This window comes from Vulpes lagopus, chromosome 7 (assembly GCF_018345385.1).
Source record: "Vulpes lagopus strain Blue_001 chromosome 7, ASM1834538v1, whole genome shotgun sequence".
Classification (NCBI taxonomy): domain Eukaryota; kingdom Metazoa; phylum Chordata; class Mammalia; order Carnivora; family Canidae; genus Vulpes; species Vulpes lagopus.
The window spans coordinates 96,735,120-96,759,647 of NC_054830.1; the positions used below are offsets into that span (position 1 = coordinate 96,735,120).

The 24,528-nt window shown below is 37.7% G+C and overlaps 1 protein-coding gene across 9 annotated transcripts in view; it reads right to left on the reverse strand.

Moving 5' to 3' along the window:
* CCDC171 (coiled-coil domain containing 171) overlaps positions 1–24,528 on the reverse strand; it is a 340,332-nt gene that overhangs the window by 214,468 nt on the left and 101,336 nt on the right. For all 9 annotated transcript variants that reach the window (XM_041762317.1, XM_041762318.1, XM_041762320.1 and 6 more), the window contains 2 exons: positions 16,947–17,049; positions 1,594–1,700 (listed from right to left, as the gene is read on the reverse strand). In XM_041762317.1, coding sequence (XP_041618251.1) covers positions 1,594–1,700; positions 16,947–17,049 — 210 coding nt within the window. The remainder of the gene's footprint in view (positions 1–1,593; positions 1,701–16,946; positions 17,050–24,528) is intronic.

Here is a 24,528-nt window from a genome sequence, read left to right on the forward strand (position 1 = left end):
AAAAGCATTCGAGCTTAAAATGTCAGCAATGTTACTGTGTTTCTACTAGATGGCTGGATAAAGGATTTCATTCTTACTGTAAACAAATACAACTTTATTCTTAAAATCCTACTGGACCAAAATGCCAAAAGCTGGGGCATCTATAAGGAAAGAGAAAAAGCACAGAGCAGAAGACTGTTCTTTCTCTACATCATGAGGGTATTCACTGGTCTCTCACTCCATATGACAACTTCAGGGTCGGTCACATGCAGTCCTACTGGGAAGGCTTGTGGCAGGTCATCAGTTGGTCCTGCTCCGCTTGTGATTTATTTTCTTTGACAGTTCATTCTTCTTTCTGTCAGACTGCTCTTTTTGCTTTCTTTGCAGCCACCCCCTTGGTCTCCCCACTGCTGTCTCTGGCACTGATTCACAACAAAGCACATTACTAAGCCAAAGCCTGCTGAGTCGACTTTTCAACTGTGCTAAGGATCATGTGACATTCATCCTCCCAAATAACAATTCGCTGTGGGTAATATGTTCCTAGTTACCCTGCAGCTTCCAGACCTAGGCCTCAGAAGAGTTTCATAAACTACTCACAATACAGGTTGCCTCGTCTCACTAGGAAAGACTTAGCAATATTTGTTCTTTATAGAAATTTAATTATTTCAGTGGTCACGTTCTTTTTGCCTTTAGAACAATTTACAGAGAGCCTTCAGAAGACTCACTTTTCCTTCTTTGTTGACCTTGGTAAAGTATAATAAACCTCTCCTGAAATGTGAAATATAATGATTTCATGGCCTTGTATTATTTGAAAGAAACAAACAAGAGGAAAAAAAAAAAACAAACAAACAAACAAGAGGATAAACACTAAATTCCATGCTATGTGGCTTGTCTTTGGTTTAAACAATCTATTTGTTGCTTTGCTAACTAATTGTATTTAATGTAATTATTTCATACTCTCTGGTTTGACAAGATGCAACTAATCAAACTCTTCAATTTTTAAAGCATAAATTCATAAAATATTTTAATACCCAAGAAAATTATCAACCCACACATTAAATAATACAAAGGAGATGAAAAATAGAAGCATGAGTCTTTTTAATCAGCAAACTCAAAACTACCAGGCTACATCAAAGAGATATTTGTTTTTGAAAACTTCTAACAACAGTCCTTTAGAGAATGAAAACTAACCTCTCTCTTGTTTTGGGAAGACTTCCATAATTTGTAGAAATTTTAACCTAAGGTATTAACAAAACCTAAATTTGCACTACCTCTTCCTAATTTCATAAAAATACATTAGCATTTAAATATAATACATATTAACTTAGATGTCTTATACAGTTTTTATTAAATTAAAATAGATAAATTTTGAAGACCAAGAGAGTCTTTGTAACTTTGAAAATAATAGTATGACTTTAGCGTTACAAAAACATAAGTGAGACAGGACTTTAGGCCACACTTAAAGAAAGAACAGTGACAGACAATTTATTCTTTTTGTATCTGTGAAGCTGTCAATTCAACATTCCCAATCTTTCTGACCTTTGTAACAAGCAAGGAAACGTACTGCTGCAGGCCGAAGGCTATAAATGTGGAGCCAAACAGTGCAAGTGTTACCTCATTAGATGCATCTTCCAGCTTGTTCTGGTAATCTGTCAAGGTACGCCTCAAAGTCTCAAGGACAACAGAGAAGCTGGGAGGTTTATCTTTGTCCTTGTGGATGCCTAGAGAAAAATGTAAGATGAAAATATATCCCAAAGTCACAAAGAGACAAAAGCTAAGCAAACAGTAACAGAGATATTACAATTAGATAGAGCTGAAAAGATATTATGAAACATTGAGTAGAGTCTTATTCTCCAAAGTATACTGCTGTATAGCCAAGTATGAACAGCCTCTCTAAACAAGTGATCAAATTAAGTTCATAATGTATCAAGTTCAAATTTATGGCTACTCCATACCTTACCAAGACCCATACTATAGTTACTAGTGAGCTTTTTTTTCCCGGTCTCCTAAATAACTGAAGTATTTGTACACACCTGTTATCCAACAATTAAATGAACAGACTATCTACTAATACTGTTTTGGGAAATTACATACACTTAACTTTGGTCCTTGTGTTTCTGATCAGTCAGGCCTATTTTGCTTAAAAAATAATTTCTGAACCCAAAAGCACATAATTTTCTGTTATGCTTGGAAATACTTTCACTCCTTAAAATTCTCAAGTTACAATTTGAAATAAATAATAAAAATGCTATTATCTACATAGGCCGACATCATGTTTCAATTAAAATCCTTAAAACTGATACTTACTATAAAAATATGAGTATTTCCATATTATGCCCTCAAACTATTTTAATTTAGTTGGGCCATAAGTTAGTTGAGCTAATCAAGGTCACATGGTCAAATATAGTTCAAAAGATCAATCCAAAATAATCAAAAGTCTAGTTTTAAAAACCACTTTAAATTGATGGTTCACTGTACTTCTCTTTTACTGTTAAAAAACAAGTAGCAAAAGTTAAAATATTCTATTAAAAATATTTCTCTTTTCCTATTATAATTTCACCCCAGCGTAGTTTACAATCTATTTCAATAGACAAGAAACATATTTTTAACAAGCATGATTTCAATAAAGCATTCATAATATGTTTTTATTTTCATAATATATGTTTTGTTATTCATTGACTCACTCATTCATATACTTTACTGAACTCCTACTATGTACTAATCCAAGCCATTAGGTACACAAAGGTGAATAAGATTGGTGTACTCTCTGTCCTCAGGTAAATAACAGGCTAAAAGAAAAAGTAAAGGGGGGAACCTGGGTAGCTCAGTCAGTTGGGTGTCCAACTCTTGATCTTGGCTCAGGTCATGATCTTTGGGTCCTGGGAACGAGCCTCACATCAGGCTCTGCACTCAGCATGAAGTATGCTTGTCCCTCTCCCTCTGCTCCTACCCCCCCCCCCAAATGTGCACATGCTCTCCTTCTCTCTCTAAAATAATAAAATCTTAAAAAAAAAAAAAACAGGAGAAAAGATAGTAAACAAATAATTACTTGAGATTATTTATCCATTCTTCATGTATTCAACTGCTAGAACTTTCAAAGGATGGAAAAGAAGGCAATAATAAAAGAAAGCAGAATAAAGAAAGGAGGTCAAGAGGGGAGGAAGGAAAAATTTGGGTTAATGGTAGACTAACTTTATCTCAGAGTACTGGTGATATTTAGACAAATGTTACTAATTTATTACATTCATCCAGATTTAATTTAAACACTATCTGAAGTATAAGTACACCTTAAATTTTTCTTAAACAGAAAAAAGAATATTTAACTTAAAAACCAGAAGTAGGGGCAGCCTGGGTGGCTCAACGGTTTAGCGCCGCCTTCAGCCCAGAGCGTGATCCTGGAGACCCAGGATCGAGTCCCGCATCGGGCTCCCTGCATGGAGCCTGCTTCTCCCTCTGCCTGTGTCTCTGCCTCTCTCTCTCTCTGTGTCTCTCATGAATAAATAAATAAAATCTTTAAAAACACACACACACACACACTAGATGGGATGAGCCCTGGGTGTTATTCTATATGTTGGCAAATTGAACACCAATAAAAAATAAATTTATAAAAAAAAAAAAAAAACAGAAGTAATATGGAAGCAGCAACACATTATCCCAGCTAGGCAAAAAAAAAAAAAAAAAAAAAAAAAAAACATTGCTCTGAGCCATGATAACGGAGGAGATAGTACTCTTTGTAATTATTATGAGTTAGAAAGACAAGTCATTAAAAATTTTATTAAAGGTCTTACCAAATATATTTTTTAGAAATTGCTCTTGCATAATATAAAAAAATGTAATGTATAATTCTTTTCTTTTGCTACTACACAAGTAGGCCATGAATAAATCAGCCAAGGACACTCGGGAAATCTGCTAGCTTTTACAATAAGGGAGAAAACTTCCTCTTAGAAATTCAGAAGAATAAAACCATTTTAATATGAGTGTTGAGGGGTAGGGGGACAAAATGCCCTGTCCTTACTGACCCATATATATTCTTATATTTTACATAAAATAAAGTTTCTTTGCTTGAAAATGTTTATAAAATAAAAGTTCAGTTGAAATACAAAGTATGCTTTAAGTCTATCCACAGCCATTATAAAAAGAAATTGTTTCTAGTCCTGTATTTACATGGCAAAATCCTTAAAAAGAGAAGGCCACTAGGACTCAAGACCTTATTGATAATTTGAGTTAGCCTAATAATATTCTAACCACTGAATATTACAAGAAACTACTAAAGATATCAAAGAAAGCTCTAAAAATTGATAGATGAAGAGTAATAAAAATAATTTGAAAAGTGGTCATATGTGGCTTTTCAAAGGTCAAAGTCCAAATGAAGAATAGAATGTGTTAGAACACTTTACACTTCAAATATCAATTCAAGGGCAGCCCGGGTGGCTCAGCAGTTTAGCGCTGCCTTCAGCACAGGGCCAGATCCTGGAGCCCCGGGACTGAGTCCCGTGTCGCACTCCCTGCATGGAGCCTGCTTCTCCCTCTGTCTGTGTCTCTGCCTCTCTCTCTCTCTGGTCTTTCATGAATAGATAAATAAAATCTTTAAAAAAAAAATACCAACTCAAAACCTTCCAACTTTCTCTATACATATATGTCTCAGTACTTGGATGCCAGCCTATACTTTCATATCACGACTAGCTGTTTCAATCTCTCTCACTCACCTTTAACAATAGTACATTTCAAGGTCTACCTTGACAAATCTTTTTTAGTTTTTGTTTTTGAGAATTTTCACATTTTTAAAAAGATTTTATTTATTTATTTGAGAGAAAAAGCGAGCAAGAGTGGGGAGTGGGGAGAGGGAGAAGCAGGCTCCCCTCTGAGCAGGGAGCCCGATGTGGGGCTTCATCCCAGGACCCTCAAGATCATGACCTGAGCCAAAATCAAGACTTGGACACCCAACTGACTGAGCCACCCAGGTGCCCGGAGAATTTTCACATTTTATTTCGTATTACTACCAGACATCGTAACACTTATATTAAATATAAAAATATATGTGTGTGTATTCATATCATAATCAGGAAATATTTTATTATTTATAGTGATATTCTTCTTTTCTGGTTCGTGATTTAAAGCAAATTACCTGAATCTGATTCTGATTAACAATTCTACTAAGGTTGTGGTATAATTATCTGACTAAAAAGGCCAACCTTAGCTGGCAGTGCTTCTGACCACAGAAGGTTTTTAGGGAAGAATACATATTACATCCTGTTTGGGACTAATCAATCTCTTGTTAAGGGCATATCTTTCATGGTCTCATGGTAGATTAGAAACTACTAGCCTAGTATAAAGCACCCAATTTCTATGTTTCTTAGATATACAGTTAACTAAAATGATTTCTTAAAGGCAAGTCTTTTTTTTTTTTTTTTTTTTTTTTGAATGAGTAGCCCACAGCAGAAAGGGGGACAAAAGACATGGTCCAAGCCCTTTATTTAAATATTTTCTTTCAAACAAGCTCAAAAACTAAGTATTTTTATATGGCCCAAATAAACCACTGTTTCTCAAGCTGGTGTTACTACCTCAGTAACCTATAGTTCCACAGTAGAAACAGTAAATTGTAATGAATAAAGTCTATCTCTTCAAGCTTCTCAAATATTCTCTTACCCACTTCAGTCTCCTGCAAGACCCCAAAAGGGGATAATTATTAAGAAATAATGATGACAACAGAAGACAAAAGACTGAGTTTTTTAAGAACACATATGCATATATATGTGTGGGTGTATATATGTATGTATACGTACATATAGAACATGAGTCATGTTCAACCTCAGAATAGGAAAAAAAAAAACCTGTTGTTTAATGTGAATTTTTAATTGCATAGTAAAACAAAGAAGATAACATTCAAAGGGCTTTTATCTTCACCTAAGAAAATCTAAACATTTAACGCACTGGTGACCAAGAAAACTCCTTTTTCACCCAAAAGCATTAAATATAAACATTTTGTTGGCAATTATGCTTTTCAAACTGAGACTACATTCTGTATATTAATTTGTTTTACTTACTGAGATCATAAACAAACATCTCCTTATCTTGTACATACAGATACCCATTCAGGAGTTTTTAAGGAAAATGCCTTCTAACTTTTCTAACACATGGAGAGTATTTATTATGTGAACCTTGCTCACCCTAACTATGTCTCCAGTTTTGGAAAAGCCAAAAAAAAACACTTTCTTTACCAACGTTGAGAAATGTATTGGTGAGGGGAGCCCCAGCAACCTTGATGAGCTAGCTCTGTGTAGCTCGATAGGCTCTGTGTGGTAGAAAGGCCGTGGATAACAGCTATCAAGCTAGGCTCCCTGAAGTCAATGAAGACAATGGAATCTGGGTGACTTAACTTCCAGAAACAAAATGGCCATGGTTTTCATAATGGAATCAAAGCAGTAAACAAAATGGTTTTACCCACAGAGATTGCTGGTGTTGGCTAACTGATCATGGTGTTCATAGGACTAAAATAGATAGATATTCTACCTAAAAATTATCTGATTTGTATAAGTAGAAAAGCTCTAGGTTTAATTACCAGAGGTAGGACTTAAATCAACACAGCAAAGAGTCTTAGCTCTCAATCAATTATCAGACTTGGGCTAGTTCACAGGTCTAGTATCTCTTGATAAAGAGGAGGAGTCCCTACTATACTGCCAGAAGACCATCTTGTAAACCTTCCTCTTCACCTTCCTCAAAGAAACATACAACCACTTACCAAGGTGACTATGCACTAGGGGTTAATCACTGGGCTAACTGGACATTGGATCTGAACGGACACTAACTCCTAGAAAACTCACATGCTATTGTGGTTTACTAGCTTGCAGAGGTCAGGAGATTGACTGAGTTTGGGCCCAGTAGGTACATGAACCCATCTTATTTCCCTGGTCTGGAGAGTAGAGCTAAGAAAAGACAAATGCAGAAACTGGCACCATTTCCATATTGGTTACCTGACCCATGGAATGGAGGATTTACAGAGGAAAACCAAATAGAAAAAAGCAAGTGGAAGTCAGTAGAACTTTTACCTACCAAAATAGCAAGTCAAAAGTAATGTCATCTTCCTGGAGAGATTGCAGAGATCAGTACCACTGTTAAAAACTTAAAAGATACAGGGATAGTGATTCCAACCCTAACAATATTCAGCTTATCTATCTGGCCTGTACTGGATACAGGTGAATCTCAGGGAATGACAGTGAATTACTGTAAGCACAAGTACATGTGATTCCAACTGCAGCTGTAGTTAAAGATGTAGTTTCATTGTTGAAGCAGATCAATACATTTCCCAGCAATTGGAATAAAGCTATTTCCTCCATCCTTTTAGTAAAAACTACCAAAACAGTTGCTTTCAGCTGTAAGGGCCAGCAATATACCTTCATAGCTTTACCTCAGAGCTGTATCAACTCCAGCATAATCTAGTCTACAGAAATCTTGACCAAGTTTTCATTCCAAAAGACATCACATGTTCTACTTAGCTCTCTTCCAAGTTGATGACAGCATTCTGACTGCTCAAGTTCAGGCAGGTCAAATTTGGCAGGTCTTTATAGAATCATACTGTAAATTTTTCGGATACTGGAACAAAGCAAGTCATCCTCTACAAATAACTATTCTCCTCTTGAGAGCCAAGCTTTACACTTGCTACTAGTCTTCAGCAGATAATACATTCATGGCCACCAACTTACCATGCAACTTGAATTGGCCGTCATAAAATCATTATTGTCTGATCCACCAACCCATAAATTTGGGCATGCCCAATAGCACTCTATCACCAAATAAAAATGGTCTATACAAAACTGGATCCAAGCAAATCCTGAAGGCACAATTAAGTTGCATGAGCAAATAGTCCAGATTCTAATAGGCCCTCTGCCTGTTACACTGTTTTCCCTCTTAATCTACAACCTGAATCCACAGGTTTCTTAAGACCTGTTGACTAATGGGGGGGGGAAATGGGTTAGTATAGATGGTTCTGTATATGCTGACACTAATTAGAAGTAGATAGTTCCAGCACTACAACCCCACTCAAGGGTGGCCCTGAAGGACAGCGATGAAGTGAAATCCTCCTAGTAGTCAGAACAAGTAATAGATCTGCCTGTCATTTCACCTGGAATGAGGAATGACCAAAAGTACAAATTTACATCAATGTGTGGGTAGGAGGTAACAATTTAACTAAAATGGTCAGGGCCTCAAAAAGAACACAATTGGAAAATTGGTAACAAGGTGATATGGACAAGAATATCTGCACAGACCTTTCCAAATGGGCACTATGCCCAGACCAATAGTTGAAAAGGATCTTAATAATCAGGAGGACAAGATGAGACATTCTGTGGCTATTAGCTAGCATCTCTTCCCAACCACCTTTGTCCTTATCACCTTTGTTTTCTTTACAACAAAGGGGTCATGGTAGCAAGGATGGAGGCAATACATGGGCTCAGCAAGGTAATACATGGACTTCCATTCACCAAGACTGATAGGATCATAACCCCTGTCATACACAAAACCTATCAACAGCAAAAACAGTGAACCCATGATATGACACCATCTCTCGGGGTATTAGCCAGCTACCTGGTGGCAAATTGATTATACTAAGTCACTTCCATCATGGAAGGAGCAATGCTTCATTCTTAACTAAGGTAGACCAACTCTGGGTAAGGTTTTCCTTCCCTAACCATAATATTTCTGCTGAAATCACCATCACTTACAAGACACCTTATTCACAATTATATATTCCACATAGCATTGCTTCTAACCAGGGAACTTAATCTATGGCAAATAAAATATGGAAATTGACTCATTTTCATAGAATTCACTGGTCTTACTATGTTTCCCACCACTCTGAAGTAGCTGGAATACAGAATAATTGAATGGCCTCTTGAAGATTCATTGTACTGGCTAGATGGCAACATTTTGTGGGACAAGGATAATACCATCCAGGATATACACTGTGAGTCAGCAATCAATATGTGGTATGTTTCTCCCTTAGGCAGGATTCACAGTCCTCGAATCAAATGGTGGAAATGGAAGTGGCTCATCTCATTATTATACCTAATGATCCACTAGTGATGTTTCCCATCCCAGAAACTATAGTTTCTATTGGCCTAAGTCTTGATTCTCAAGGGAGAAATGCTTCCATCACAAGATACAGTAAAGTTCTATTAAAATGGAATCTGAGAATATCACCTAGTCGATTCTGGGCTGCTCAAACCAGGAAACCAAAGAGCAAAGACGGCTCTTGCTGTACAGGACAACTGGCCTTGATTATCAAGGGAAAATTGCAGTATGTCTAGAGCATGTCTAGAATACAGGACATCCCACAAGACATGTATTAGTACACTAATGTCCTGTGATAAAAGTTCATAGACCAGGGGTAACTTCAGTCAGAGCACATGACTCTTGATATTGGGTTATGAGTTTAAGCCCCCATCTCTATGTTGGGTATAGAGATTATTTAAAAATAAAATCTTAAAAAAGATTAAGGTTTAAAAATAAGATCTTAAAGAAGATTAAGTTGGGTATACCCATCTCTATGCTGGGTATAGAGATTATTTAAATATAAAATCTTAAAAAAAAAAGTTAATAAACCAGTAATTTCACTTCTGGGCATATGTCTAAAAGAATTGAAAGAAAAGTCTTGAAGAGATATTTCCATGTTGATAGGACTGTTCATAATAGCCAAAAGGCAAAAAATAATAATAATAATAATAAAAAATAGCCAAAAGGCAGAAATGATCCAAAGGTCCATCAACAGATAAGCAAAACGTAAATATTGTTCAGCCTCAAAAACGAAGGATTAGGGATCCCTGGGTGGCGCAGCGGTTTGGCGCCTGCCTTTGGCCCAGGGCGCGATCCTGGAGATCCGGGATCGAATCCCACGTCAGGCTCCCGGTGCATGGAGCCTGCTTCTCCCTCTGCCTGTGTCTCTGCCTCTCTCTCTCACTGTGTTCCTATCATAAATAAATAAAAATTAAAAAAAAAAAACGAAGGATTACTGTGACATGCTATGTATCACATGGATGAAACTTGAGGCAATCACAAAAAGACTAATACTATATGATTCCACTATATGAGGTATCTAAAGCAGTCAAATTCATACACAGAAGGTAGAATGGTGGTTATCACAGGCTAAGAGTAAGGGGGATAAGGGATACGATGGTTAGTTTTATGCATAAATTTGACTGGCACACAGATATTCAGTTACACATTTTTTTCTGGATATGTCTGAGAGGATATTTCCAGATGAGACTGACATTTGAATCAGTAGACTGGAAAAGCAGATTACCCTCCCCAGAGTAGATGGGCCTCATCCAATCCACTGAAGATCTGAATAAAATAAAAGGCCAAATAAGAAGGAATTCTTTCTCTCTACTGACTGTCTTCCAAGTTGAGACACTGGTCTTCTCCTGCCTTTTTACTCAGACAGGAACTTACACCAGCCTCTCCTGGTCCTCAGCACTTCCAACTCAAATGTAAGTATCTATCAATCCTCCTGGGTCTCCAACTTGGTAACTGCAGATGTTGGAAATCTTAGCCTTCATAATTGTGTAATTAATTAATGATCCATTAGAGGATATTGAGCACTCTTACTGAAGTCACTCCCTTGGATTTTACAATGAGCATGATGAAGTAGGCCAATTTTGGTTTGTAAACCTCAGTGGTTTGGGAGGTAAGAGAAGTAAGTGAGAAGAATTTGGCAAATGACACCAAAGGATACCTGTGTGCCACTCTTAGAAGCATCCTCAGCTTCTCAGTGACACATGAATCGCCAGTTCACAAGAACAATTAAAATTCTCAAGAAGATACTAGACAACAGACTTTTATTAAAGAAATAAAGGAGGAGAGAGGAGAAAGTCCAATTTGTTGTCCTGATTATCCTAGTCCCTGAGACTGCCCAATTCCTCAGAGATAAATGTACACCTAAAGGCATCAAATGCTTTGCTCTTATTTCCCAGGATCCTCTCCAGTAGAAAGAAAAAGAATACCTCTAGAGTATTACAAATGATTTCCTCAAGGAAGGAAAGGTTGAAGAAGGTCAGAGGGCTCTCAGTCAACATGAAAATCAACCACCCCAAGGACGATCCAAGACTGAGCCACAAGAAAAACTATCTTTCATGAAACCTAACGAAGGAAGAGTTACATTCTATATGTCTGCTAACATCCTCAGGCAGAGGTGAAATTGTATTAGAAGAAAACTTGAGGCAGAAAGACTACATGGGTTCAAAGTAGGAAAGGATTTCTCCCCATATACACCCTACTGTACAAATTTCCACCAGAAAAGAAATGAGATATGAACAGCTGTAGTGCTTCAGTTTCAGTAGAAAGTAGAAACAAGGGGCAGCCCAGGTGGCTTAGTGGTTTAAAGATTTTATTTATTTATTCATTAATGAGAGAGAGAGGCAGAGACACAGGCAGAGGGAGAAGCAGGTTCCATGCAGGGAGCCTGAAGTGGGACTCGATCCCGGGACTCCAGGATCACACCCTGGGCCGACGGCAGGCATTAAACTACTGAGCCACCCAGGGATCCCCTGACTCAGCGGTTTAGCACCACCTTCGGCCCAGGGTGTGATCCTGGAGACCCAAAATCAAGTCCCATGTCAGGCTCCCTGCATGGAGCCTGCTTCTCCCTCTGCCTGTGTCTCTGCCCCTCTCTCTCTCTCTCTCTCTCTCTCTCTGTCATGAATAAATAAATAAAATCTTAAAAAAAAAAAAAAAAGTAGAACACAGGAAATAAATGTCCCTGTTCAAGCAAGTTGAGACTATCTTACCTAATAATAGTAGGCAATCAAGGTGACATTTCTATGGCCCATGTAAAATTATACATCTTTTCCATTTAAGATCAATCTTCCTGGTGACTCTGTATAGATTGTTTCCCAAAAGGCTGCTATAATTTGGAAAGAGACTCCATGACTACTTTTAAAACTTCAAAAATTAAAATGCAAAATAGACTTTGGACCTGATATTAATTCATTCATGCTTTTATTCACTAATACTGAACAAATATTTGCTGAAAGACTGCTTTATGCCAAGAAATGTTCTAGCTGTTTAAAGTACATTACTAAATAAAAGTGACAAAGATCCTTGCCCTCGGGATGCCTGAGTGGCTCAGTGGTTGAGAGGCTGTCTTCAGCTCAGGGCTTGATCCCAGAATTCCAGGATCGAGCCCCACATTGGGCTCCTTCCTAAGGGAGTCAACTGCTTCTCCCTCTCCCACTGCCCTTCCCACTGCCCTTCCCCCTTCTTGTACACTCGTGCACTCTCTCGCTCTTTCCCTCTCTCTTTCTCTCTCTCTCTCTCTGTCAAAAAAAAAAAAGAAAAAGAAAAGAAAAGAAATGTTGGACAGTAATAGGTGCTATGGAGAAGAAAAAAGCAGAGCAGAGAAAGGAGAGAGATAGTGAGGGAATAAGATAGCAGGGAATAAGTAGTAGGTAAACTTCATTGAGTGTAAGACCTGAGCATAGATTTTAAAAGAAAAGAAAGGTGCACCTGACTGGCTCAGTCGGTAGAGCAGGTGATTCTTGATCACAGGTTTGTGAGTTTGGTAGAGATTACCTTAAAACATAAAAACCTTTTTAAAAATTATAAATAAATAAAATAAAAAGACGAGAGCGAGAGAGAGAGAGAGAGAGAGAGAGCTATGCAGTGAAGAACTTTCCAGATAGAAAGAATGGCCAGCACAAAGGCCCCCAAGGCAAGGGTGCACTTGGTGTGCTCAAGAAATGACAGGAGGCCTGAGTGGCCAAAACCAAGAGGTACTAGGGAAGTCAAAGGGGTGATAAAAGACAGTGGCAAAGTGTGCAAGGTCTTGCAAGCCATGGCTGGCACTTTGGCTTCTATGCTTAGTGAAATGCAGAGCCCAACAAGATTTACAGCAAAGGAATGACTTTCTCTGAAAGAGGTTTTCAAACGACATTCTGGTGGCTGCAGAGAAAGCAGACTGAAGAGGGAAGCAAGGGGGAGGCAGAGAACAGTTAGCCAGAGGGATCAGTGTTGGTGGCATTAGGAAACAAGGTGTGAACTGATCACCAGTAAGAAAATCACGTTAAATCCTCTTAATAAATTCCTGAGATCTTGGACTAACTGAAACTTTGCCTCACTTGCTATGTGAAGATAAGCTGATGAATTACTGTTGCTTCAGAAATATTTCTTAATGTAGAGGACCTGTAAAAGCTGAGAAGGAAGGGTAACAGAACAGCTGGCAGCTACTGTCAACTCTGGACTAAAATTCATCCAAGAAAATGGTTTTCATTCATTCCATTTTTAAAAGCAAGTAAAAACAAAAAACAGTTTTGTAACCATCTAAATTTCTTTTTTTTTAAAGATTTTATTTATTTACTCATGAGAGACAGAGAGAGAGAGAGAAGAGAGAGGCAGAGACACATGCAGAGGGAGAAGCAGGCTCCATGCAGGGAACCTGAAGTGGAACTTGATCCCAGGTCTTCAGGATCAGGCCCTGGGCTGAAGGCGGCGTTAAACCGCTGAGCCACCCGGGCTGCCCCTAAATTTCTAACATAGATTGCTTTTCCTGAATTGAAGGATAGGTACAGAGTATATACCAAACTGAAAGGTAGGAAGAGGTAATAAAAGGAAGCAAAGCACTATTGCTTACTGGCCATACTGCAAAAGAGAAGATGTCTCTGGAAAACCCTTCTGAAGGTAACTGAATTAATTTTGTAACAAAATTCTAAGGCTGCCCTATCATCACATATCAACACTATGTTTCTATTAGAAATAGACTTTTTCTCAAAAACACATATACTGTGAGATATATACATGTTTATATCACACACACAGGTGTAAGTTAGCCTAGGACAAGTTCTTACATTACTTTGCGAGGAACAAAATACATGTTCATCTTTGTGTAGGTGAAGCCAGGCCTGACATTGCAGACAATCTTAATTGCTCAGGTTCTTCCATAAAATACTAAGTAATAAGGCTTACTATTTATATCCCTCAATGAAGTAATAAAACCCTGACCTAAACCAGCGTAAGCAGAAAGGGAGTCCATCACAGTTTCATAGGGCTGTTTCGTGGAAGCCCTGTGCCAGAGGGAAATCAGGTCCTAAGCAGTAAGTGTATCAGCCAGGGTGCCAGCAGGAAAAGAGATGGCACATTCTGAAGAGTTCATCAGAAGAGAATTTAATCAAGATATCTCCAGAAGTGACAGGTTTTGTTAAATTATTTTAACAAATAATGTTCTGCCTTGTAAAGGCTGACCTCTATAGACTGCATGATCTGGGCTCCTCTGCCCTCTGGCTTCTGGTTGGATTTGGACAGTGAGTATACCTAGAGGAGATTAAGAGGGTAGAGGAAAAAAATTTTTTTAAAGGGAAAGAAAAGAATGTCAGGGTATTTATTTCCTCTGTTCTCTCTGCTCCAGTGCATTCCTGGTAGTGACTTCATTTTTTAGCAGCTACAGCTCTTGTCAGGTAGGGTCCTCTTCCACAGTTTCCACAATGTTCCACATTGTGACTATAGTAACAATGTGCCCTCCCCTGGACCCTTTAGGCTTAGGCATGGTATTGGTTTTCCACTCTGGCTTGTTTTAGCTGTCTTACCCTATCTTCTTTTTTTTTTTTAAGATTTATTTATTTGAGAAAGAGAGAGGGGACATGCACACAAGTTGGGGGAGGAGCAGAGGGAGAGAATCTCAAGCAGACTCCCCGCTTAGCACAGAGCCCCATGCCCCCTGACCTCAGCCACACAAGTGCTCCTGTCTTATCCTATCTTATTGGTTCTCTTATTTTGTCTATATTTTCATATCTTGATTAAATTCTCTTCTAATGAACTCCTCAGAGTATGCCATCTCTTATTGCTGGCATACTGGCTAACACGCTTACCTGCTTATTAGGACCTGATTTCACTCTGGCCCCTGGCTTCTGTTAAATAGATCACTGAAGAGTGGCTCTTGGTGGGTAAAAGAGTAAATAACCAGCACCATGTGGAAACAAAAACCACTCTACAGCAATAAAAAAATCACTAATTCACCATATAGTCTCTTTTCTAGAAAAACTTTCTCCATAATATATAGGCTGTGCCAATATATGGGAAACTAGGAGTTTAAAAACAATGGTTACTATAAGATGAAAAGAAAAAGAAAAATTTTTTAAGTTTTCTTCTAGAGGCTTAGCAATAGTTTTGAGTTACTTTGTTATCAACTATTTCATTTTAAAACTCAAAAGAGATATGGCACTATTTTTAGTTTTTCAAATTCAACTCTGAAGAAATATTTAAAATTACATTGAAGATATATTATAATAATTTAACCATTTTTAAAGCTTCTAATACCATTAAGCAATGACACATCTCAATAATAAAGTAGAACAGTTATGAAAGAAAATTCATCCTCCAAATCTGTAGAAAATATAATTGAACACCAGATATCTATATTTTTTACGCAACTTTATACACCTTGATTTTTCCACAGTAACAAAACATGAAACACTAACCCTTGGGGAAAAGTTTAAATTTTTTAAAAAGTAACAAGTCAATTTCATGAAATGACTGCAAAAATAGTATGACAGATTAAAAGAGACCCCAAAAAAACAGATAACAGCAAAACACACTAAATTTCTAACAGTTCACCAGCACAAATCTGCATATCTTTAAAGTAATAATGGGCCTTGATCATATATCCTTCTGCTGTTTCAAGCACAACAAACTTTCCTGAACTTGCGAGTTCCTAAAGAACCCGTTTGCCGAATATCTGTTTGATTCCTTTAAAATAACAGAATCCAGGAGCTCAATTTTAAAGTGTAATGAATTTGGGATGCCTGGGTGGCTTAGCAGTTGAGCGCTTGCCTTCACTCAGGGCCTGATCCTGGGATCTGGGATTGAGTCTCACATCGGGCTCCCTGTAAGAGCCTGCTTCTCCCTCAGCCTGTATCTCTGGCTCTCTCTCTCTCTCTCTCTTTCTCTGTGTGTGTGTGTGTGTGTGTGTCTCTCATGAATAAATAAATCTTTTTAAAAAATAAAAAAATAAAAATGAAGTGTAATGAATTTAATTTTACATGCCATTTACAACTGAGTCAGAAAACAGCTAAAGAATTCAAGGCTGATGGTATGGCAAAAGAAAACTAAGGTGGGGGCAGCCCCGGTGGCTCAGCGGTTTAGCGCCACCTTCAGCCCGGAGTGTGATCCTGGAGACTTGGGATGGAGGCCCATGTCAGGCTCCCTGCATGAAGCCTGCTTCTCCCTCTGCCGGTGTCTCTGCCTCTCTCTCTCTCTCTCTCTGTCTCTCATGAATAAATAAATAAAATCTTTAAGAAAACTGAGGTAGGAAAGTAAAAGTATTCAAGTCAAAACTACCATTATGCACATAATGGCATATACACAAAAAAATTAAGGAAGTAGAAATCATAGACAGCCTTCATTAAGCAGCTAATGCTTCTGCTAGTTCCCAAAATATGCCTACCTAATATACAATTTTTATAGTCATTTATCTTATTAACCGTGCTAATACTAAAACCAAAACATTTTAACTAAGCACTCTTCTCTGGAGAGTGTATGTATGGTAGCAGGAAGTGAAGGAGAAAACCAGCTTAGCATATGCACTGTGTTACAGGCTGTGTCCTACATAACCTTTTGAATGCATGACCTTTAAGTTGTTGAAGGTTGCCTCAGAATTTGGCTCAGTTTGATGGAAACATCTGTTCCCCTTGCAGGTATACTGTAAGGACTTTTTTCTCAGTTGGATTCAGAACACAGCAAGTGAGCCCTTGTCTGTCCAATCACACAGACCCCAACACTTGTAAATCAAGTTCTGGGAGGACAACCACATTCCGTCACCCTTTCTCAGGCAGCTAGGCCAACTGACTGCTGTGAGAACTGCTCTTATCATGTCATCAAATCGAAACATGTTGAGATGAGGGACTGTAAGAGGCATCTGCAGAATTCCCAAAATGTAGTGACTTTGGAACATTGACAGATGCATCTGTCATTTTATACCTTCAACTAACCTGATGTCCACTGGCCCGACACAGTAAAGCTGTCCAAGATCGATTCCAATTCTTTCACGTTATTTTCACATGTCTCTACTAGAAAGGCCTGGTGCTTCTTAGCCTTTTAATTAAGAAAACAATTACACATAATAAGGTCACGTATTATAAGAGCTGCAGATTTGTGTGAATATACAGCACTGTTAAGTATAAACAAGCTAATAATGACTCCATTCAAATCCATTATTAATAAACTTATTCTGTCTTAATTATACCTTGTGCTTGGTTTAATGTAACTCTGTATAAGATCTTGATAACAATTCCTGAGGCCTTAGTGCCTGGCACTATTTTATACATAATCATTCTTTTTATCTTCACAGCAATCCAAGAGGGAAGGGTTAACTATTAAGTCAATTTTACAGATAAGAAAACTGAGACAAAGAGAAATTAGGAAACACTTTAAAAGATTAAGGTTGTAGTCATGTGGAAAATTGCCAGATGGTGTTCAAAAGTGAATACAGTATGACCATGTAGAAGGAACTACTCAAGAGTTAATGGTAGTATAGGCTAGGGTCTTGGCTGTGAAAAGGAAAAAGAGGGTGAGGGGCAAATACTTAGAAGATGGAATGGCCAGGCCCTGGTGATGCTGCATTCAGTTAGACTACATTGACCAGATTAAATTGGATTAGAACAAATAAAATGGAAAAATATGGGAGGCAGCTGGACATGATGATACAAAGCTCAGAAGAGAAGTCAGGAATAGGTTTGGGAATCACCTACAGATACTACCTGAAGCTTGCCTGGAGAGCCTTCAACAAGAAGGAAAAAGGGCCTATGACGAGTCCTTAAGGAACACCAGAGCTTAATATTTAGAAAAGAAAAAAAAAAAAAAAAAACAGCAAAGCAGATTGAAAAAAAGAGGAAGAAAAAAACAGAAAAGGATAGTATCAATGAAAACTGAGAGCATTTGAAGGACAGAGTTGTCAGTTACGTCCAATGTCACAGAATATTCAAGCAAAATAGAGACTAAGAAGCATTCAAGGGGCCTAGAGATCATGATCCTGATGAAATCTGTTATATCTCAGACTGGAATAGGCTGAAGAAGTAGTAAGCTTGAATTTTTTTTTGTCCTAATTGAGTGAGAGATAAGTCAGCAAAACAGGAAGTTTAGAGACCCTTTTCCTGGTAAGAAGGGAAGAAGAAATAAAGGGAAGTAGTTGGAAAGAAGAGTGAGGCTGAAGAAGAGTTTTGTTTTGTTTTTTTCGTTCATGAGAAATTAAAGTGTATTTAAAAGCTGATAAAGTGGAAGCACTAGTGAAAGAGTGCTTATAGATCCAGAAGTGGGAGAATAGATAATACAAAACAAAATTTTATTTTTTTTCCAAAATTTTATTCTTATATTCTTTTATATATTAATATAAAACATATAATGTTTTCTTTAGATGTCCGTTCTATTATCACATTTTTCAGAAAAGCTATCCACTTCACCTCCCCAACATTATCTATTATCTCTATTACATTCTTTGCAGCAATTATCACAATTATGATTCTACATTTATTAGTGTCCATCTCATATAATTTAACCTCTGGGAGTGGAGATATGGTGGGGTTTTTGTCCTTACCAGTGTATTCCTAGCACCTAGACAATACTGATTATCAAAAGCAGTAATTTTAAAAGTTTTTATATAAAATATATAGTACATATGTATGATTTTGAATTCAAATAGGATCATAGTAAATAAAATCCTTTAAAAATAAATAATAACTGGGATGCCTGGGTGGCTCAGCATTTGAGCACCTGCCTTCAGCCCAGGTTGTGATCCAGATCCCAGAATCAAGACCCACATCAAGCTCCCTGCGAGGAGCCTGCCTCTCCCTCTGCCTATGTCTCTGCATCTCTCTGTCTCTCATAAATCAATAAATAAAATCTTAAAAATATATATATATGATCATAGTATACATGTGCTATATAACTTACTTTTCCATTCTTATTATGTCTTTGGCATCTTTCCACATCACTTTTTTTTAGATTCATAGTACTCTATTGTGAAGATGTACCACTAATTCATTTAATCAGCCTGCTACCATTGAAATTTACAGTATTTTTTTGCCATCAGTAATAATAGTACAATAAACATCCTTGTATGTGTACTTGTATATCTTTCCATAAACATGCAAGTATACCTACTCAATAAAATGCTAGAAACTTGGGATCCCTGGGTGGTGCAGCGGTTTGGCGCCTGCCTTTGGCCCAGGACGGGATCCTGGAGACCCGGGATCGAATCCCATGTCGGGCTCCCGGTGCATGGAGCCTGCTTCTCCCTCTGCCTGTGTCTCTGCCTCTATCTCTCTCTGTGTGTGTGTGACTATCATAAATAAATAAAAATTTTAAAAAATATAAAAAAATAAAAATAAAAAAAATAAAATAAAATGCTAGAAACAGATTTGATAGGTAAAAGGGTATGTAAACCTATTTTTAGACAATCATTACCAAACTGGTTTCCAGAGTCCTACCACTTTATACTACAACATACAGTGTAAGTGCCTATTTCTCAATATCTTCCCAATGGTAACCATTATCAACATATTCTAATGTGCATTTCTTTAATTTTAACTAAGATTGGGATCCCTGGGTCTCTGCCTCTCTCTCTGTGTCTCCCATGAATGAATGAATGAATGAATGAATGAAATAAATAAATAAATAAATAAATAAATTTTTTAAATGTTTTAACTAAGATTAAGGATATTTTCATAGGTTGACTAGATACCTATACCTCTTTTCCTGTGAACACCTTTTCACAGCACATGCCCATTTTTACACTACCTTGTCTGTATTGACCTTAGTGATTTACAACAGTCTTTTCTAAATTATGGAAACAATCCCTTTGTCATCCATGTTGCAAATCATTATTGCCAATTTGTCACTCACCTTCTAACTATATTTATAAAAACAAAATTGTATTTTCTAAGTGATCAAATTTATCAATCATTTGCTTTGGACACGTAGGTGGCTCAGTCGGCTAAGAGTCGGCCTTTGGCTCAAGTCACAATCCCAGGGTCCTGGGATTGAGCCCCGCACTGGGCTCCCTCCTTAGTGGGGAGCCTACCTTTCCCTCTCCCTCTGCTGCTCCCCCTGCTTGTGCTTGCCCTCTCTCTCTCTCTGTCAAATAAATAAAATCTTTAAAAAATAAAATAATTTGCTTTGGGACTTCTAGATTTTGTTTTGTTTTTGTTTTTTAGGTTTTTTTAAAGATTTATTTATTTATTCATGAGAGACACAGACCAAGAGAGAGAGGCAGAGCCACAGGCAGAGGGAGAAGCAGGCTCCCCACAGGGAGCCTAATGTGGGACTTGATCCCCGATCCCAGGATCATGACCTGAGCCGAAGGCAGGTGCCCAACCGCTGAGCCACCCAGGTGTCCCGGGACTTCGAGATTTTGTGTCAGACGTTCTTTACTCCCAGATTATAAAACACTTAATTCGCTTTTTCTTCCAGTGTTTTTTTACCTTTTTTTATAGTTCTTTGATCAATCTAGAATCTAATATAAGCAATATGGCAAGGATTTGGTTATATTATCTCCTCTTATGTATATCCAGTTATGTGAAAACTTATTTAGCATACTATTATACTGAGATTTGTTGTAAGAAATACAGATCTGGTCTTCATCCATGATTCCTGGCACATAACTCTTAAAACCCTTGTAATTTCCTTTCTAAGGGCCATAAGTCCATCTTTTATGATAATATTGAGTTTTGTTCCCAGCTCTTGAAATAACTTCAGAGTCCTAAAGGTGAAATGGATGTCTTTTGTTAATCACAGCAATCTCCTTTCAACCACACCTCACTTCATGCTAATAGGCAAGAGGGCACATGTCTGTGGGCATGCACACAGTGTGACAGACTGTCAGGGATGATGGTGATATTACATTTAAGCTGGCTTCCTAGGAATCACCTCTGGGTCAGAGCACCTGAAGGTTCAGTCAGTAAGGTTGTATTTAAGTCCCTTGTGCCAGTGAGGCTTCCACTCTGTTGATGTGTTTGCGTGTGGCTTAGGGCCTGCTTTCAGGTTGGCCTCACATCCTGCTTTCACTTTCACTTCTCCTGAATGGATGGATGCACATGGCCTTCCCAACCCCTAACTCCACTATGACCACATAATGGCTCCTCTTAGCTGTCTTTCTCATTCTCTTTTTTAAACTTCAGGCTGCTGGGTTATTTTATTGTATCATAGAGGTACAGGTTCCTCTTAATTGCTCTTTACCAAGATCTATCTTCTTTTCCACCATGCCCTGGAATGTAAAGTTCTCCACTCTCTAGTCCAAGTAAGGGCAATCTCCTCAAGCAGAGCTGCAGTGCCTTAAAGCCAGCATGCCTTTCCTCCTGGGCAGAACCCTTCTGCCACTGCACTGGATCTGGGGACAGAGACCCACTTTTTCCATGGCAACAATTCTGCTCTAAGTAGCCATTGGAGGGTTGCAATTCCTGGTCCCCTGGAATTTTCTTGGCCTGCCAAGACTTAAGAACTTCTGTATCACAAGTGAGGTCTGGGTGGACAAAGTGATCTGGTCCTCTCATCCATGCTTGCCTGGAATAGAATTGCTACAACACAGGGCTCTGAGGAGTGAGATACTCCAGCAGTTTGCCTCTCTCAAGAAGAGAACATAGCCCCAGCCTAAGAACCAAGGAGAGAGGAAGTGACCATCTTCTTGGCTACAGCTGCCCCCGGTACAGCTTCTATAACAGGGAGCAGGATGGAAAGGGGATTATAAAACTGACCATCAGCCAAATGTCACAGATTCTCACTGTGTTCCACGCAAACACACACACACAAATGCCCCTGTTACTTCCTTATATATACTATCTTTAATGCTCCTCAAAAGTCCTGCATAGTCAAGATTATTAGCAAACAGATTCAGAAGGATAATATCACTAAAAAAGGTCACACAACTATTATGAGATAGGGCACGGATTGAAACCCAGATCAATCCGTCTCCAAAATATATGTCAATTGAGGCTAAGTCTTCATCAATATCAAGGGATAAAAATTTTAAGAAATATAAATGTAAAAAGCCAGGCAAATTACACACTTCGAGAGAACTTAATACAAAAGGTTCAATTAAACTCTTAGCCAAAATAATTCTTCTCTTCTCAAGTATAGGGCTCAATCCTGACTAAAAGATAAGTTAAAATTTCAACACTGTTAGAGTTGAAAACCAAATTTAATGTCAAATTAGCCAGGAAACGATGACTAATGTAAAATTTTTCAAAGAATAAAGTTTGACCAATAACAAGGCTTCAAGAGAATTAACTACACATAAAAGTTGCTATTTTTTTTAATTTTTATTTATTTATGATAGTCACAGAGAGAGAGAGAGAGAGAGAGAGAGAGAGAGAGAGGCAGAGACACAGGCAGAGGGAGAAGGCAGCCTCCATGCACCGGGAACCTGATGTGGGATTCGATCCGGGGTCTCCAGGATCGTGCCCTGGGCCAAAGGCCGGCGCCAAACCGCTGCGCCACCCAGGGATCCCAAAAGTTGCTATTATATTCATAATTGGTAGTATTATAATTTTCTAAAGCCAAATAATAATAATAATAATTTTCTACAAAGATATCTGGCTAATAGTCTTTTAATATAAATTTGACTTAGATTTAATAACTAGGTTTATGAACCAACTACTGACAAGAAAAGGTGTCACTATTTTACAGTTGACAATTTTTCTTCCCAATAAATTGTTTTGGTTTTATAAATGAAGGTTTCATTCTTCATTCATACAGCAAAAGTGTTTGGGCTTTTCTAAAATGTGGATTGCACTTACATTTAAATTTTATTCCTAAAGCTGTTAGTTCTCTAAAGCTTTTTTTTTTTTTAAGATTTTATTTATTTATTCATGAGAGAGACAGAGAGAGAGGCAGAGACACAGGAAGAGGGAGAAGCAGACTCCATGCTGGGAGCCTGATTAGGATTCGATCCCAGGTCTCCAGGATCAGGTCCTGGGCTGAAGGCAACACTAAATGCTGAGCCACCCGGACTGCCCACTTAATAGCTTTTTGATGTGTAAAAAAAATTCTAGAATGAAAGCAGAATTTATCTGCTAAGAAAACAAACTGTTGGGTTGGAAAGAAAGTGCCAAGCAAAAATAAAATACTAAATTTCTCATTTTTGATTAACATGTTTTATTTTCTGAAATATAGAGTAGGTTTAGATTAAATGTTACATTGTTGATTTAAGAAATTCTATAATTCTAGGGACACCTGGGTGGCTCAGTAGTTGACCATCTGCCTTTGGTTCATGGTGATTCCAGAGTCCCAGGATCGAGTCCCACATTGGTTCCCCACAGGGAACCTGTTTCTCCCTCTGCCTGAGTTTCTGCCTCTCTATATCTCTCATGAATAAATAAGATCTTTAAAAAAATGATATTCTATAATTCTAAACATCCACAGACATTTAAAAAGCAAAACTATAGGATAAGGGGCCCCTGGGTGACTCGGTTAAGCAATCAACTTTTGATTTTGGCTGAGGTCATGATCTCAAGGTTTTAGTGTCCAGCCCCGCATTGGGCTACCAGCTCAGTGCGAATCTGCTAGAGATTCTCTCTCTCTCCCTCTTCCACTGCCCTTTCCCTGATCATGCTTGCTCTCTCATTCGCTCGCCCTCTCTCTGTAGAATAAAAATAAATAAATAAATCTTTCCCAAAAAACTGCAGAATAAAACGACTCACTTCTTTTTACCCTGGACATAATCCACATAAAGAGTTTGTTACTCTAGCAATAAAAGTCTCTTAATGCTGTGTTGAGTAACCAGATGTTTAGGTGAACATTTACTGATTATTCATCACAAACCAAGGACTATTTTAGGTGTTGTAATGAATCTATAACCAGCGTAAACAGGGGACTAAAAGTACAAAAATATTCAAAGAAAGTTCAGAAAAATGTGTGACAGATCTTAATGTATTATTAAGGAGAAGTCAAGGTTGTTTATAAAATGCCTTTAACTGGAAGGCACAATGAGATGACAAAGACCTATATTACATTTCCACCCTGGTATACTATATCACACACTGCTAAAATGAATGAATCTGGCTTAGTCTAACATGTCATTCTTTTTGTTTCTTTCATATCTTATCTTTCTTTGAGCCTACAAAGACACATCCCTCAGGTTTTTACTGTGTATAAATATCACAAATGGTTATGCATTTAAATAAAAATTTCTAATGCCAGCTCTTGAAGAGACATATAAAAAGTATATGCAAATACTCCTATCTAGAAATTGTCAAATGGGCACTGCTGATCTGTAATGGAAAAAGTTGACTCAAACCATAAATAACAGTAAAAGTAGTTAAGGGACACTGTTAATAAAGTTTAAAATAGTAGAAAAAATAAGTAAAAAAAAAAAGATCATTTATTTAATCATTAAGTTTTTTTTTAATCATAAAGTTTTTTAAATGAAATTTGCACTTTAAACATAGGTTGAATTTTTGTAGCAGTGATACATAATCCTTATAATTTCTGAACATTTTTTAACTCAAGTAAGCTTTAAACTTTTTGACTCAAATATGTTTTAAGCCATTATGAAGGAATTCTGAGTAAAAACAGGAGAGCATC